General features: G+C 34.5%; 2 protein-coding genes across 2 annotated transcripts in view; both read right to left on the bottom strand.

The window, feature by feature from the left end:
- Window positions 1–8,796, bottom strand: part of Rsph4a (Radial spoke head protein 4a) — a 40,394-nt gene extending 31,598 nt beyond the window's left edge. The window contains exons 1-3 of the mRNA XM_085810353.1: window positions 8,295–8,796; window positions 4,516–4,705; window positions 1,367–1,807 (exon numbers count right to left, since the gene is read on the bottom strand). Coding sequence (XP_085666479.1) covers window positions 1,367–1,807; window positions 4,516–4,705; window positions 8,295–8,470 — 807 coding nt within the window. The 5' untranslated portion in view covers window positions 8,471–8,796. The remainder of the gene's footprint in view (window positions 1–1,366; window positions 1,808–4,515; window positions 4,706–8,294) is intronic.
- Window positions 8,797–17,603: 8,807 nt separating this feature from the next.
- On the bottom strand, window positions 17,604–18,182 carry LOC146998898 (histone-lysine N-methyltransferase SETMAR-like). Its single transcript, XM_085810266.1, has one exon. The coding sequence runs from the start codon at window positions 18,180–18,182 to the stop codon at window positions 17,604–17,606; it is 579 nt and encodes a 192-aa protein (XP_085666392.1).
- Window positions 18,183–18,561: the final 379 nt, after the last annotated feature.

The following is an 18,561-nucleotide window of genomic DNA, read 5'->3' as shown; positions in this document are numbered from 1 at the left end:
TAAAATCATAGTATATATATGTTTTTCTTTTTTATGATAAGTATTTGAGGCGGCTGGCTGCGCAAACACCTAAGTTTAGAATGTTATCAAAAATTTTGATAATCAAAATTACATTAATTAACCAAAAAACATTAATATCCAAAATTATGACTATAAACATAAAACATGTAATGCCTCAAAAATTATTAGCTGTTGTTTGGAATGAAATTTTGAACACAGATATCCAGTACCATGAAGCAGACAATACTAATGTACAGTAGGTAGATATTTTGGAATAGCTATGCAAATAAACAAAAACGCCCGAAGCATAACATCTGTTATTCCTAGAATGGCCCAAGGCACTCCATACAGCTTCACATGCCTTCTAATGAGTCATTACATTGTAAGTGTGGTTGTTGATCACAGCTTATGTCAACAAATCTTATTCTTCTAAAAGCAAAAATTTTAATACTCGGATAGTGCTGGGAAAGTGTAGCCTCATGCAGTGGCTTTTCCTACAGTACCCTAAATATGCTTTGTAAGAGTTAGGTCCGGCGACTTCACTGACCACATTGTACGACGAAAGCGTTTTCTTCTAGAAAATTGTCAAGCTATTGACTTCTGTATGGACTCATATTAAACGACCATAAACATAAACTCCTCTCCAACATCTCCACCGAAATGCCTCATATAAAGGTCAGGAACCACATCTCTATAAGGCTGTGCAAGCAGAGTCCCCGCATGGATGAGTGTGCGACCGACCAGCTTGATGCCCCTCTAGACAAAGACTCGACTTTCCTTTTGTTTGAGAGAACATAGTGGACCAAAGACTTTTCCAGATAAATACTGAATCCCGACATATCAGTAAAGAGGATATGACTCCAGTCTCGCTGTGTGCAAGAATTTGCTGTTTATTGCTTGCCTTGTCTACCCAAATGATGGGCTTTCTTCTGCGATCTATTGAGGAGGATATATAACGCTGGTCACCGGATGTAAACGGCCAGCTTTATTAAGCGTCTGTGAGAAATTATACCTCATCCCATAGGTTAGGTTAGTTTCGGTTATTGAACTATACAAAAGCACACGAGAGTTATCTGTTTACGTTAATACAATGGTTAGAAAATTAAAACAAAAAGTGTATCTGCTGTGGATAAAAGTTTGTTCTAACGTCTGAAATTGCGTTCTTAGAAATATTTAACTTTCTAGATTTTTCTGTAAAATTTTTACCAAATTTCTAGGGATTAAAATGATGTCACAAATGAAAATAAGAGTACTTGTACTATCTCGTCAAACGCTCATTAAGAATGTTCTTTGTTAATGGTCCATTTTCTTTTTTACTCAACGTAAATTAAGTTTTACGTTAATATAAAATAAAAGCAGAATTTACCTCTTCGGGAGACTCTTCATCTTCAGCGCCTTTTTCATCTTCAGCTTTAGGCTCTTCTACGTGCTCGTATCCAAATTCTTCAAGCGTCACATTTTCTTGGTAAGGTGCTTCAGCTATATAATAGCTGCATGCTATAGCAAATATTTTTCCCCAGAACCTTAGCCTTTGGAGTTTAAAGTCGCAGGCCAAGTTTTTCAATGTTATACCTAGCTCAAAGATTTCATTAGGACTCAAACCAACTCCTGCAAGTTCAAAACGATGCATGCTATACTGCAGGTCAGGAAGGGCGACGGTAGCATCATAAAGCTCTTCTTCCGACTCTTTTTCGGCAGGTTCTTCTTGTTTTTCTTCATCACTTTCTCCGTTATCATCTGATTCCTCTTCTTCTTCATCTTCTTTCTTGATATCTTTTTCAGATTCGAAAGCATCGCCTGATGCCAACTAAAACAAAGATGTAAAATTAAAACTCAGGATTTGTTCAAGCGAAGTAAATAGTTTCAGGCAGACGTGACTGAAGATTTAAAAAAATTAACGGAGCATAAAGGATTCAAAGTTCATAATACTTAAATTCTGGCATTTTTAGAACTCAATAAAATCAACTGATAGTTGCAGAATTTTAGTGATGGAACATCTTTTTAGTGAGAAAAATATACCCCAGGATTTATGCTGCGAAAAATGAATCCGCGCGGATTCATTTTTCGAAGAAGCATCTCTTGATCTTATAATGTCAAGGAAGGAAAATTGCTTATCGTACATGAGAAAAAAAACCATGCTACTTTTGATTCCTTCTTTATGAATTTATAAATCGAAAATTCTTCCTTTAATAAGCATGACATTTCAAATTGACATAATTACATAAGCTTTTATAAAAGATGCGGAGTGTTTGCAAGTGAGTATGACAGACAAATGAAAAATAAATGAAGTTTTTGTAGTATTTCATACTGTAAGGAAATAAAGTCATTCTTGCCATAAGTTTGTGGTAGAGGGATCAGCATACCTTCCAGCAAACAACTGGAAGATTCAGCTTCAATTTCTGGGGACAGCACAGTGTATTTTTTCATGATTTCCATTTCCAAATAACCTAATGACTCATGACCAAATACAACATGAAACTTTTCTCGTTCGCTCTAAGCACAAACCAAAATTTTCCAGCATCAATATGATTCTCAGGCAAATGTCTGAGCTACGACATTACTACTTTGACTTCCAGATTGTTTCCCCAAAACGTGTCATTGCTATAGCTGTATGTTTCTACTTTGGAGATTTGAGAAAAGTCTCCAAATGCACATGGTATAAATTTAATAATATTTCTTGTGCATCGTATTCTTTATAGCAGCATTAAGAGTCCGTTCGTGTGGTACTTGGGCATCATAACTGTCGTTTATGGTTCAAGCATTATAGGAAGGCTCACCTTTGCAAAAGAATCCGGAAGTAGGTCGAGTCTTAACTACTCATGGAAGAATAACTTGAATATATTTACTTCCAGTGCAAAACTACTCCGTACTTCCCTCAAAAATGCTAAAATACTTTTTTATATATCAATGGGATGTCTGCAGTTAGCAAAATTTTGTGACGACAGATAAATATTCAACAGTTTCGTAACTTCGAAAATAAAGAGGAAAAGTAATAAAATGCCATAGCATATTGAAATATTTCCTTCTTAAACACCGCAACCATTTAATTTCATGATTAATAGAGGCATTTTCCGCCTCAGTAACATCAGTGATGTCGTTTATTTAGCTGCATGTGACTGGTTTGCCTCACTCATTATTTCTTTCCTGTCATAAGGGCCATAAAATTAAATGCTTTGAACTTCTGTGTCGCAAACCTTCATCATCCAACTGCGATTGAATGCCTAGCAACAAAGACATATTTATGCCACTTATGCCTACAACAAGGCAACACATCAAATAGACTTCTACATGCTAGATTTGCTATATAATTTAAACTTGAATACTTCACCGTGACAATACTCCTCGTTATGTGGCGCTTTCCGTAAAGGCGTTTTTGGTTTAAAAATGCAACATTGTTAACTCGGTCTGTTTATTCGCCTGGCCTAAGCCCTGGAACTTTTTCCTGTTTCTCAGACTGAAAACGCATTAGAAGGGATACCATTTATGAACAACAGAAAGTATTAAAGAAACCCGTGACCAACCAGATGAATGTCATTTCAATTTCCGAATTTTATGACTGCTATGAAGAGTGGAAACAGAGTCGCGTGTGATGTATGCGTTTCCTAAAGAGCCACAGTTGCAGTGCTCGGCTCAGTTATAGGTCGGCAGATCAGTTGTAGGAGTGACTTTGTAATTCAAACATAAGAAATATTAAAAATAAATGTGCTCCTGGAAAAAAATATCATTGCTGTATTTACAAACCTCCTAATACTGTTTTCTCAGCTATTATAATATCTAATATTACAAGATGTGCATTTCCATTTTATCAAAAAATGGTCATTGTATTCTTATTTACTGCTCTCTGTTACTGCTGCGCCAAGTGAAATTCTTCTATTTATATCACATAATTTTGGCATATTAATTATGACGACTAGACTTAAATAAGCTACATCTAGCTTTTATCTATTCTCAAATAATAGTATTTCCTAATTAGTGAAGTGAGAACCAAAGTGACGATAACAGCAGAATCAGTGCATCAAGCAGAAATGGCGCACAGTTTAGATCATTACATGAAACATTTGGTACATTATTAAAGAAATACAGATTACAGTGTCGACATCTGAGAACGTCTACATAATTTTAGTAAAATATTAATTTTTTATGATAATGTTTTGTTAATCCTTCAGGAGCTCGACCCACCAGCGGTCCAGCGGAAATGTCACTAAACACTGGTATTTCGACTTAAGATCGAATCCCGTCGAACGGGCTGACTGCGTGGTTGGTTTTCATGGTTTTCCGCATGTGTAATGTGGATAAGAATCAGTTTCCCTTAAAAAGTCTTCTACGAAGGCATCCCCCCCATAGAGAGATAGCCCACCATAGTTGCTTTGCCTTAATCAAATAACTTGAAGGTTAACCTAACTTAACCTTCAAGATCTCATGGATTTGTTGGATACAAGAAAGATTAGATTTTAAAATTATTATGATACGTTCTCAGAGAAGAATGAGATTTTAAAATTATTAAGATAAGTGCACCTTATAAAATTCTTTTTTGCTTCTGATGAACTCGTCCAGCTTTTCATCTGAAGGAATTATTTCAATGAGCTCGGTTTCTTCTACGGTCTTTTCTCTTTTAATAGATAAACTTAAATCTTCTAATATATCGACTGAATTTTCAATCTTCGCTCGTATTACTTTCCTCAGTATAGCTATTAGATGGTCATACCTATAATAATGCAATTATCTCAGTTTGAAAAGGACAAGAAAAAAATTCAGTTAATTATTAAATGTTTATTTCGAAAACTACAAATAAAAACTCAATGTAGTGTTTAAAAATTATTCATTATAACAATGTTCTGTATAAAAATAGCCACTCTGAATACTGGAATAATGTTGAAAATATCTAAATTAGCTTGCGCTACCTTCAGTGGTTAAAATCTCTAAACACTGGACTCTTAGGTTCAGTTTTCTAAGGCTCGTCAGATTACATGCTTAGTTACATTCTTGGTTTTCGACATCACAACGTGAATAATACACACACATATATATATGTATCTTTTGAAAATCTCTGCATAAAAGCCTCCCTATCGAAAGAAATAATCCCATCAAATTTCGTCTAAATAAATTATACTGCGTTTCTAACTTCCTTCTTAACGATTTGTCCTAACAAATTATTTAACCAATTATTTAAGCATTATTTTTATTTACGAAGCTGCTCATAATATTATACATTAAAATTCTTATCCGTATAGAAACCAATGCTTCTCTAGATCTGCAATATATGCTTTTAAACAATAACGATTTCTTTATAATTCAAACTCTTGTTTTTATTTCTGCCTTATCTTCATATCAATACAACTAACGTTAAAAAAAAGATTTTGATAAGGAATATGAATTGTGAATTCTCTTCTAATATAAATTCACTTTAGAGCCAAAAATCGGCTGCACTCCAGAGAACATAAAAAAAAAAAAATAAAATAAAAAAGGAAAAAAGGAAAAAAGAGGAAATAAGAAAAGAAACACGAAAAAGAATATTACGGAAAAAAAAAAAAGGAAAAGGAAAATATCTAGTCCCAAGCATGGACAAATAATACCCACATAATACTCACACGATAGTTATGGGTCCTGTTCTGTTATCAGGACCAGATTGAGAAATGTATGCATGTATGAATGGCAGTATGTGTTCATGTATGCATGTATATAATTACGTACGAGTGTATTTGTATGTACACATATACACAAATATGCACATACCCACACACGTACATACATACTGTTGCGTGCGTACGGGTTCGTTATGCATTGAATGCACAAGTCCGATAAAAAAAATGAATAAGGTTTATTATTATCACAAATAAATAAAAGAAAGTGCTTAAATTTTCTCAGATATTCGTACAGGATTACAATATCGCACAGTGGTTATCTTTTAACTACTCAAACGTTCAACAGAACTTAATTCAAAACAGCTAGAAAAAGCTAATCCACGAATTCGCTACATTCAACAAAGGCAGTTTTCTAAACAAACTCTTAAAACAACAACTAACTGAATGCCAATGCCACTGATTAAAAGTTACGGAGTGCCTATGGTTCAAAATACTAACTGAATTGAGAGATTTTCCTCCTTTTCATAAGCTTTTTAAATCACGCGCGAGATTGTTCTAGCAATTTCTCGAAATCAAAAAGAGATATTTATTTATTAAGCGTTAAATACACGTGCTCTTGTATTTTTAATTTTTCGGCTTAACTTCACGCGCTGCACTGCACGGCGAATAAAACAATTTTATTTATAATTCTACTAACATTAACTATTTAAATACCAAATCTGTAACAATACATACATTCGGTCTCGATAGCAGAACAGTACCTAATTATGATATCAAGAGAAGGAAGGGAAATTTTGAATCTGAAATAATCTTAAAAATTTAAGAAGTCGTTGTCACTAAAAGTAACTGAAAATTGGAATGATTGTAGCGTGGTGGAATTAACTATAGAAATTCTTAGATTTAATGAGTGTAACAAAGATTAAGTGAATAGATAGAAAAAGAGTCAAATATGAGAATGGTTTATTTATTATGATAACTTCAAAAAAATAAATAAGGAACTAAGGAAGGAGATGGAAGAAGTATACGCCATGATCTATAAAATAATCAATTCCTGCATACACGAAAGTTTTTTATACTTCAAAATATTTATATGTTTTCTAATGGTTACTCCTTCAATAATGCATAAGAATAATATGTTTCAGTGCAGTAAGTATGAATAATAACTACACTTTGCTATAATACATGGCATAAAATATGTAAAATGATTGTTTACAGTTACTGGGTTTCAAAGCACTTGAAATACTATTTCCAATAAAATGTGTTATTTACACAGGTGGCCATTAAAATTACTGCGCCGTGAAGAAGACATGAAATAAACGTCAGATTTGCATAAAAAGTACTGAATACCCCGATATGCAAACTTAGAATTCCAGTGCATTCACACAAAGCAGGTATGAGTAACACCACCTATTTATACATAAATAGGGAGCGGGTTTCTCATTAGGAAACCGACTTCCTATTTATGCACAGCGGGTTTCCTCGGCACAGCGGGTTTCTCAATTTGAAATCGCACTTGAACGTTTGAACGTTGGTTGTTTGTGTAAAAGTCATGTTGTGCGTCGTGTCAGAAGACGAAAGTTCTACTAGCCGTGACGGAATTCGACTTCAGAAGCAGAAACTTGGGATATCGAGACTGTGGTTTTTTACCGTTCCGCAACATTACTGCATGTGTTGGTCGGGCTCTTATGACTGCCAGGCGAATATTGAATAGATGAGTCTAGAAAGGCCATGCAGTATCTCAGCGATCTCCGCCGCTAGTAGCCGAGAGAACGGATATTGTGCTCTCCGCCTTGCGGGATCCAGTCATCTACCCTGAGTTAGGAACATGACTTGAATGCAGGGTAGCAAATATCCGCATGGAGATTAATATGACGTCTGCAACACCCTGAACTGGTAGCACGGCAACGATTGTTTCTACTTCACTTGATGCTGCAGGCAGAGGTAGGTGTGCGTGCTTATAGTGATGCGATAACTAAGACATTCGACAGAAGAATGATATAATATAGACGAGTACAGATTTTGCATTCAGCATTGTGATTGATGTCTCCGTGTGTGGACGCACGGGGAAGAACGAACGTTATCACCTTTCATTCGTTATCGTCGTACGAGCCCAACCCCCCAACATGTTAGTTTCGGGTGCCATTACGTACACATCACGATTACCTCTAGTAGTGTGCACATCTGTTCTTCTGTTAAGACCCATGGCTCTGGTATATCATTGAGGCCTGTGTGACGATACCTTTCAACAAAATAATTCTGATACCCCAAACCACCTGCAAATTTAATCATGTCTTCCTTTCATCATACTGTACACGTTTAATAAATAAGATTCTGCTAATTGTTTTCTCTCCTTTTGTAGCAATTTTATTGCTTAGCAGTGCAGTTTAAAAAAAATTCGGTGGAGATTGCATACTTTAAAAGGATATAAGATGCTATTGCCTTATTTCTGCTTGATTTGCTAAAATGTGAGTTTAATCCTACTATACGGTTTACACGGGATTTGCTAATTTTTGGCGACATTATGATTAGAAGTAAACCTGGTATTTATGATGAGCAGTAAACGAGTCAATTTGCTGCTGGCGACAATTTTCAAAATCATGCTAAGGCCGTACCGTATATACTAGGATTTTACTAAACTATGTAATTTAATAACAAAATAAAATGTAGAATGATTGTAAATAAATGATTACAGATATGCAAATGCATACTTACAGTGAAAGATTAGATTTTGGACTAACGATAGAAATGAAGCTTTTAGCCTTTTCAAATTCAATTCTACCAGCAGGACTGATCTCTTTAGATTGTTTCACGGTAACGTAAAGTTGACTCGCTTCCTTAGAACCGTCGGCTAGTGGAACTTCGCCTAATTTTTCATAATCAATTTCCATCCTGCAAAAACATATGCCTGAGTTTTAACACTGGTATTTTTCCTTTGAAAATTTGTCACAGAATTGATATAACAAAAGAGAAAAAAAATATTTCTGGAAAATAAACAAACTGGCAGCTACACTTATCGATCTTTATTACTTGTACAGCAATTTGTCTTTTTTATAGGCATTGGAAAATCATCTATTTGAAAATAATTTTTATATTCTCCCTTTATCGAATTCAGTAACAGTTTTACATCTTTAGATCTTACAGCCTCTTAAGAGTTCTTGAAGCATCGAAAAAAGGCAGCTTTATTTTTACCTCAAAAACCTACTAAAAAAGTGCCTTTTTTCTGCCTAATTTAGCAGAAATGCAAAACAAATTTCCACATTATTGCTTGAAAACAAATGAAAGTTGCCATCTTCGGAAAACAAATTTTAAATTTAAACTTATAAAAGATTGCTTTAGCTTATTACCGATTCATATGAAGAAACTCGGGTTCATTATTAAAAACTAACAAATATGGAAATGAGCATATTCATGATCTTTCATATAATAAATAATTAAAGTGTTATTTGCAATTCTAAGCACAGACGATTCAAAATTCTCGAGTCAGTTGCTCACAAACATAACTAATATATTTCCTCGCGAATTTTTCTCCGTAACTAAAGCGATACTTTCTAAAAACTTTCGCATAATTTTCTAAAACATTCGCATAATTTTCCTCTTTCTCTGTTGTACATAGTTTTCTCGTCCAAGAACTACTTGACTGGTAAATTGTATTCCCTTTGTTATTTTTATTTTTATTAACTCTATTTAATTTGCATTTTTGCATTATCATTTCATCCATGTTATTTTACATTGCATTTTTATTTGTAACTTATTTTATGCAGATTCTTCATTAAAGCTACCCAGATTTGAATGGTTTTTCTCACACCTTATAAACTTCCCAAACATGTAATCTCATCTCACTTCTACTATTTACGTTTCAGCTCGTTGTACTGCTGATGTGTTCAGTCATTCAAAATCCGGATCTTTTGTTCTCCCCTTCTCCGTCGTTCAACGATTTATTCAATTGAGGTGCCCCTGACACTTTACACAGTAACTGATTCCAGCCGTCAGGTATCGGCTCAATATCCGTCAGGTATTTTAAAGCTTATATTACTGTGTATTCTTATAGGCGTGTAGGTTTCTTTTAAAGAAATAATATTATGATAGTTATCAGTAGTTTATCCATGACTACTTTTCATTTGTTATATTCTTGCTGTAGCCATGTTCTTCGGAAATAAATGACTCGCATAATCTTCCCCTCTCGATTTTTGAACTATAAAATTAGTTTAAAGAAAAGGAAGAAACGAGGAAATACGGTATGTAAGATTTTCTGCCCGATTTTAGATTGTTGTATTTGATGCTATATATTAATTTAAGTAAATTGAAAATTAGAAAAATATTTATGCTTCCCATCTCAAATACTGGGAATACCTGTTGTGACTTGCATTCTCATTATTTGGTTGAACATACTGGGTGAAAACTTCTGTTTCTTCTTTGTCAAGGCATAGTATATTCTAAAATTTTGCTGTTTGAAATTTGTACTAGATGAGCTTTTAATCTGTAGTCTTCCAATAAGGAGTTTAAAGAATGTAAATTTGATTGATTCTGATTGGAGGTTAAAGAGATAAATTTATATTCTGCAAACATTTTTGCATTCTGAATCTGCGAAAACTTCAAAGAAAAATGATAAGCTTCAACAATATTCCAATGACTTTCTTCAACTCATTCATCACCAAACCTTAATTATAAAGGAATGCTTCATTCTAAAGAGCGGTACAGCAGAGTTGTTTGTCGCAGTGACGAATACTTGAAAGATTAGCAATATTTTGCAAACTTTTTTTTTTTTTTTTGAAAAATTCTTGAATCAGGAGCAGAGTCGTAGCTAGGGTTTTCAGCGCCCAATGACAACTGAAGATTTAGCGCCCCCTACTGCTTGCCAAGGATGGAAAACATTTAATTCTAAAATGAAAATGTCGTAACATCAGTTTGGCGCCCCTTGGATTCTGCGCCCGGGGACAGATGCCCCCTTGCCCCCCTCTAGCTACGCCCCTGATCAGGAGTTAGTTGTTTTCTATTCAAAAACAATCAGTCTTTTAGAATACGTTGCTAAGATATACCCCTCCACACGTTATGCAACACAAATACATTAACTTCCGCAGATTCTGAGATTATTCTGACGTAAAGTTTTATGGAGATTAAATAAAAATTAAAAAATATTAAACACCTGCTATCAATACACATGTCGTAGACTCACTGGAATATCCGGCATTTTAAATAAGATGAAAATCAAGGCACGTATCTTATATTTTAACTGAGTTGAAATGTTATGTTTTAAATGTTACTGGAGACTTTTTTATTATAAATTTACTTTATTGTGTGATGGGCGCTATTGTTAACATTTACCACAATGAGTTAACTCTTGAAAATGCATTATTAAGATTAACGAAGCGACTGAAAATATTAAATGAATGATTTAAAACTTATAACCGTAACTGCTTAAAATACAGAAAAGTATTCTTTTGCTCAAAGAACGTTTTGATCACTGATGAGTGTGTTTGATCTCTGTGCTTCATGCAGCATGGATGATTATTTGGAATCTGGAATTTAATTTAATTTTTTTTTAAATCATTTGGAGCGAAAAGGTAAAAAACGTGTAACTGAGTGGTGTTATAGAGAAAATATTGATGGCAAGGTCGTTTAAATGTCCAATTTGTGAAACGAATATGAAACTGCTAGAGCGGAAAAACGGTGTCGATGATTTAGGGTGGATATATAGAGTTACGGGAGGCGAATGTAAGTATCTAATTACATAGCATTACAAGGTCTGTTCAAAAGGATTCGTGTTTTGCGAAGAGTAAACTGAGCATATGTGGTGTTTTGCGAGTTATGTACTATATGTGGCTCGATAACTGTGGAAACGATTTAATGCAATCGGAATTGCATATTATTAAAAGTAATATGAAAGATTGGAAGAGTTTTAGTAGGAAAACTGTGCATGGACTTTGTAGGGCTCGAAGGAGAATGTGATGCTGGCTGGGGAGGGAGATATTGTTGAAATTGACGAAACTAAATCTGGTAAGCAAAAATATCATAGAGGGAGAAGAGTCTAGGGAAGATGGGTGTTTTGTTTGTCTAGGAAAGATGGGTTTTTTGAGGGAGAGACGGATAAATGTGTGTTTAGAATGGTTGAAAGTAGAGATGCCGGATCATTGTTAGAAATTATTAAATAGAATGTTCTGCGAGGATCAGTTGTTATTTCGGATTCCTGGAAAGTCTAAAGCTGCCTCAAGTCGGAAGCATAGGCTCATCTAGTGAATCATAGATTGTGTTTTAAAGATCCGCGGATACGTGTGCATTCTAACAGTTTTGAAGAGACTTGAGAATCAATTGAAAGAAGTCTTCGTGGTACTCGGCAGGCAACAAAATAATTCGATTCGTTTCTGGCTGAGTACGTCTGGAGACGGCAGCAAAAGAAATCCCCCACAAGCATTGTGATAGAGATATTTTTGGGTGAGACGTCAGCGATATATTCTGCAAAAGAAAAAGACTCATGGTAAGTTTAATAAATTGGCTAAAATTAAATATGGAGTACATGCCAAGTATGGAAATTTCGAAGTTAGTTAATTATTTTATTCTATTAGCCATTTTTCCGTCGCTGTGCCATTTTTCTGAAAAACCTTTTTTAGTAACTCGAATCAATGGAGTTGCTTGTGAGCGATGCCGAGTTTCTGCAATTTTGTGCTATTTATTAAATGAAAACAGATCGCTGAGAATATAAACAATCCCGAGATTGTCCACGATGCCGTGTTTGTGGAATCGTCTGATTTTTTGAAGTGGAAAGAGATCGCTGTGTACGTTGGCAATGTCTAGGCTATGCGAAAAGCCGAAGTTGTGCGCGATGCCAAGTTTGTGACATTCTGTGATGTTTTTAAAGTGAAAATAGATCACAGTGCACATGCGAGGTTGTGAGCGATGCTGAGTTTGTGAAATTCTTTGATTTGTTTAAGTGAAAACAGATCGTTGTGTACATGGGATAGCAACAGTAATGTATCATATTTTATGTGCGATGTTTACTATATCTTTTTTTATGTTAAATTCGTATTGTTGTTTCAGTTTTAAATTACATTTTACTCATATTTTCTATTTAAATTGTATTTTTATTAATTTCTTTTGATATATTGATAATGTATTCCGATTTACGATGAATAGCAATAGTTCGATGGTCTTTTCAAGAACAGTAGGAAAACTGAAAAGTTGGACTCGATAAGTAACTTTTGCCTTATTATTTTAATATGTAACCGTAATTGCACTTGATAATATGTCTTCTAATTGAAACATTGCTCATTATTCCAAATTTGTAGTTTTTATTTTTTTATCTTATTTTTCTCAGAGGAACTAGATTTTTTTAATTATTAATGTATGGAATTCCAGTATGTGGGTAGAGAATATGACATGATTTAGGAATTTAAACAAGAGTGATATGAAAGCTTTGTATGGCGATCATTTGCCATGAAATATTTGCATTTTTTCATTAAATTTAAAAATTTTTAGAAAATAATAAAGATTATCTACTTACTAGTATGTAAGTGATTGAAACGTCATGTAGCAATAAAGTGATTTGTAAAAAGAAAAAAATTAAAGTGTTCCATAACATGGATTTAAAAATTTTTTTATTTGTATAAATGCTAAAGCTTAAAAATCTTTGAAAATATTGAAGTCGTATGAAATACAATTATGAGAAATTGCTACGTTATTCCCCGTTTTAACTATTGGTAGAATTGAATTATTCTGTCATGGTAACTTTAAATAAAATATTTAAAAATACTTGAAAAGTTTCAGATTTTAACAGTCACCCAAAAATGATTGTTAATGTTTTTTAACTATCGCTGAGCTGTCACTTCACCAGTCTGCTGTTACACTCACTACTACTAACCTTTTTTGATCTTTTTAGCGTTATTAAGCATCATTTTCTCCGCATTCAGTTTTCTTACTAAGATGGCTTTACAAAACTTCTTTGTCTTTTTATTATTAACGTTTTATATGTTTGCTTTATTTATTAAATATCATGTTATAGGCGCTTGCGCCACATAAAATTCGACTCAATAACAAAGTCACAAACTATTCTAGAACAGATTATCATAAGAATTTCCGACAGACAACTCGAGCACTGGAGATAAAAATACTTTTCTCCGTACAGTGTTGCCACTCCTCGCTTTGAAATCGTAGAATCTTTTAATCAAAAATTTGTTAAAGTTTTATTACCTATTCATCTCTACATATAATAAAATAAAGAGTCTGTCTGTGTGTCTTTCGTTTGCGCTGCGCGTAAGCTAATAGACCCACGGCTACGAAATTTGGTACATAGGTACATCTAGACAAGAGCCACTTCACCTCGAAGCGATTTTTTCGAAATTCGAATTTTTTTTTTTTTTTTTATTTTATTTTATGCTTTGTGACGAAATCGCGTCATTTTGAGACATAATGGGCTATAGGAAAGCGAGATTTTACTCTATACACTCTATTTTCACATCGTCATGAAACATAGGCACTTAGCTATTCTACGAACTTAAAATAAATTCCATGTTTCAATAAATCGATTAAATACGAATTTATTTAACTAAGGCAGCTTAACAACTTTTCAACGGCATTTTTTCTAACAAAATTTATTTTTAAAAATGTACAGTTTATTATAATTTGATTTTTGGACACGTTGAACTTTCATCATTGCGACTGCTTTTACAAAAAGAATTTTGGAAAAATGATAATATTTTGTATTTTTAAAAAATTTTTTAAATGAAGCTTCCGAATACACTTCTCACATCTCACATCTTTAAAAATGTGATTTTGGCAACAATTTTCCTGTTTTATTGTCGTTGATAAAATTTTGATGAAATCGCATCATTTTGAATAGTTTCATTCTTTTAGAAATATGGGTTTGGCAACAATTTTTCATCATATTTCTTATGTCACTGTTTTTAAGAGATTGGCATATTTCATTGTCATTTTTATACATATATAATGCATTTTTATTGATTTTTTTTAATAAAGTTGTTCCGCAGAGTAAAATTCTGCGCGGAATTTTATGTTTTTTGAGTTGTTTTCACGTTATTTTTTGCTTATTTCACTGTTTGTAAGATATTGAAAAGTTTTGCATGATTTTTTTTTCTTCAACGGAAAGTTGGTTAATTTTTTTATTAGGATAACTAATATCTGTATTGAAGGATAAAGCTTATTTCATTGTAATTTTTTCTCTTGAAAATATAAGATAAAATATCATTAATTATACTTCGCTTTTCAGAATTTTTTGTTTTTTGTATTCTTTTATGTTATTTATTGCTCATTTTACTGTTTTTAAGATATTGAAAAGTTTTGAATGAATTTTTTTTAGGAAACAAAATTCTTAACCTGCTTTATACCATTTGAGTTCTTAAGATTTTGCAAAGGGAAGTTGGTTAATTTATTTATTAGGATAATTAATATTTGTATTAAGGAATACCGCTTATTTCATTGTAATTTTGTTATACGTAATAACTTTTTTTTTTATGAAGTTGTTCTGCAAAGTAAAATTCTATGCAGTATTTAAATTTAACGTTTGGTGTTCCCTTCAGCCATTTTTTCTGGTACATTTAAAAGCCAGACGAAGGCTGGCAGCGAAGCTGCTAGTAAGTAATAAAACAAAGTCGGGCTTCCAGGTGTCCATGCTTTCGTGTAGAAAACTATGTTATTCAGAATTTGATAGCTCTAGGTACCGTTGTTTTTTCACATTGCGAGAAATATGCGTACATTCATGCAGATTCTTCATAATTTAATTTCTTTAAATATAATACAGTGCGATAGTATTTGGTGGGAACAATTTGAAAAGTGATATGCCATTTATAGTGGTTATACCAAGGAGGTTAAGTAACCAAGGAGGCTCATTCTAACTTCCGTGGATTCAACGCAAAATGCTGCTTCGAGACTACTATGGCTTCCGGGCTTAACGACCCTTCTGGGTTAATAAACTATTTATGATGGGTATTTTCAGTAAGACCCAAGCTTAACTATTAGAAATGTACATTTAAAATAAAGAATTTAATATTAATTTACAATAACAAAGAACTGATTATTATTATTTTCAGTAGAAAATAGAAAACGTAACGTTCTACGCATTTATAGAAGTCGCTAAGATCCGCTTTCAGAACTTTGCTTATGCAGCGTATTCTGAAATTTTGCCAAGGAATGTAATATCTTTTAGCCCATATATAACTTACTTCATCAATAATAATAGACTTCTCGGTTCTGCTATCAAAACGCAAACAAATGCTATGAAAGTGTATTCTGAAGGCGTTTTTAAGCATATCCAGTCGTAAGGAAGGATGTTCCCCTGTGCTGCGCACTGCCCGATAAGAATGCTTATATGCAACCCCATGGTTAAGTAACTTGATCACGTTGCTCTGACAGATTTCTATTCACGACTGAGCAGGTTGGTTTCCAAGGTTCTCTTGGCTTTCCACATATACACGTCATCAAAATTAAAAGATATTGATAGAAATAAAACGTAACTGATACTGAATGAACAGTTATTATTAGATATCTGTGCAAAAGTGTTAGTTAACATAGAGTACAATGTTTGGCAGTTGATTATTCGCAAAATATTGAAATTAAAAGCAGATTTATGGAAAATGATAGAAAAATTAAGTCATCTCTTGTGGAACAAATTTTTCTTTAATATGCTGTACGGTCACCTCGGACAAATACACATACCTCACATCTTGATTTCATAGACTTTACCAAAGTATTGATCAAGTCTTGTGGAATTGCACGCCACTCTTCTAGACGTGCACTTTTCAGCTCCTGAAGGGTCAGAGGGAAAATTTAGCGAGCTGAAATTCGGCGCTCTAAGGCATCCCACACATGTTCAATCGGATTCAGGTCGCGTGAGTAACATGGCCAAGCCATTCAGGTGATATCACATTAGTTTATGCAAGTATTCTGACACCACATATGCTTGATGTGGCCGAGCATTGTTATCCATTAGCAAACCCTCTGGGTCAGCAGCACCCCTGAACAGTTTTCACTCTTGGAACACAGAAGGGGGCACAAGATATTCAGTTGTCCCCGGGCTCTGAAAACCCTAGCTACACCTTTGAATCTTAGTACAGCAGTAGAACTGCTACTTCGAGTTTCTGTGGAACCATGAAGGTATACAACCAAATCTCTTGCAGTAGCTTCGAGGTTTCTTCGAGCCGACAACAACAGAAAAGTCTTCTGATGCAGTTGTTGATCTTGGTCCCCTTGACCACGCTGTGTATCAACTTATCCAGTGCTTAAAACACGACTTCAACTCTTGATATGACGCTTTCAAGGATATTCAAATGTTGGGCGACCACCAGTTGTGTTTGATCTCCCTCGATTCTACCAATTATTTTTTGGTCCCTTTTGACTTTCATTTAAATGATGCCTTTGAGCCATAACTACTGAATACTAATCAATCTCAGAAACCACATTCACTTTACAGACCGGAATTCCAGCATGCGCCCATTGAGCACACATTGTCAATTACCGAATTTGCATATTTCCGGCGCTAGTACAGAAATGCAATTTTGTGTTCGATTGTATTTAATTTACATAAATAATTACAGCACTGGGCATTGGTTGCAACATTAACTTAGTGGAGATATTTTTTCTTAATATCTTTTAATTCTGGAGACCAGTGTTTCATAAAAAAAGTTCTTGCGTACTTTTTATGACAAATAGGCACAAATTAAGTATCTATAAATAAATATACAAGGTCCGGCTATTAATTTCCAGGACTCATGGAATAACTCAGAAGAAAAAAGAGGTTAAACACATAGCCATTTGGTATGATTCAAAGTAATTCCCATCAGCCGTAATGCACGTCTGTGCTCGGCTGTACAAATTTCGGAAAGAAGTTTTAAAGTATTTTTTTGAAATGCTCTGTAAGTGACGTTACAGTTTTCTTGATGGCTTCGACATCCTGAAATCTTGTTCCCTTCAGCGAATTTTTCAGCTAAGAAAACAGGAAACAGTCTGAGGGTGCTAGATCTGGAGAGAATGGTGGATGCTGCATTTCAACGACATCATGCTGGGCTAAGAATCACCTCACAGGCAATGCAACGTGTGGGCGGGCATTGTCATGTAGCAGAAGCCAACTCCCATTTTGTTGAAAATGAGGCTACGAATCCGTTTTTGAGGTCGGTCAAGAACTTCTGTGTAGAACTGTCCATCGATAGTCATGTTAGGAGGAAGAAATTCATGATGAATGAGTCCATTGCAATTGAAGAAAGCGATTAACATGACCTCGATTTTGGACTTTTGAAATCGAAATTTTTTCTGCGTTGGTGAACTTGGAGGCCGCCATTCGGAGCTTTGACGCTTGGTTTCAGGGTCATATTGACCATGACACCAAGACTCGTCTCCCGTGACTATCCTATCCAGGAATGCAGGGTCAGCATCAGCGTTGTCGATAAGTTCACCACATGCGTCCAGTCTCAATTGCTTTTGTTTGTCCCTTAAATGGTGAGGAACGAATCTGGAACAAATCTTGCTTTTGCCTAGGTCTTGCGTCAAAATTTGCCGAACCGTCTCTTTGTCCATGTGGAATTCATTGGCGAGTACTAGAATAGTCAATCGACGATCACATTTTACCATATCGGGAACTTTTTCAATTGCTTCCGGCATGCGTACGGACTGTGTGGATCATCTTCGACGCTTTCGCGCCCGCTCAAAAGCGTTTAACCCATTCAAAAGTTCTTGAGCGGGATAATGCTTCCTCGTCATAAACTTGTTTTAACATTTCGTAGGTTTCCGCAGCTGTCTTGCCCAATTTGAAGCAAAATTTAATGTTAATTTTTTGCTCCATTTTCACTTCGACAATAGGAATTTAGGAGCTATGTTTTAATGCGCCTTTCCACGAGAACCACTTACTTCAGAATTGCGCCGATTGCACTGCACATGCGCAAGAAAACGCTCTTCAATATGCAATCATTAGCGCCATCATCCGACATTTCGTTCTCCTACAGTTACGTCAGTCCTGGAAATTAAAAGCCGGACCTTGCAT

This window comes from Stegodyphus dumicola, chromosome 2 (genome assembly GCF_044657685.1).
Source record: "Stegodyphus dumicola isolate Sdum_Otavi_A_Nest chromosome 2, ASM4465768v1".
Taxonomy (NCBI): Eukaryota; Metazoa; Arthropoda; class Arachnida; order Araneae; family Eresidae; genus Stegodyphus; species Stegodyphus dumicola.
Note: the sequence above shows the minus strand (reverse complement) of the source record. Positions and strands in the feature narration are given on the sequence as shown.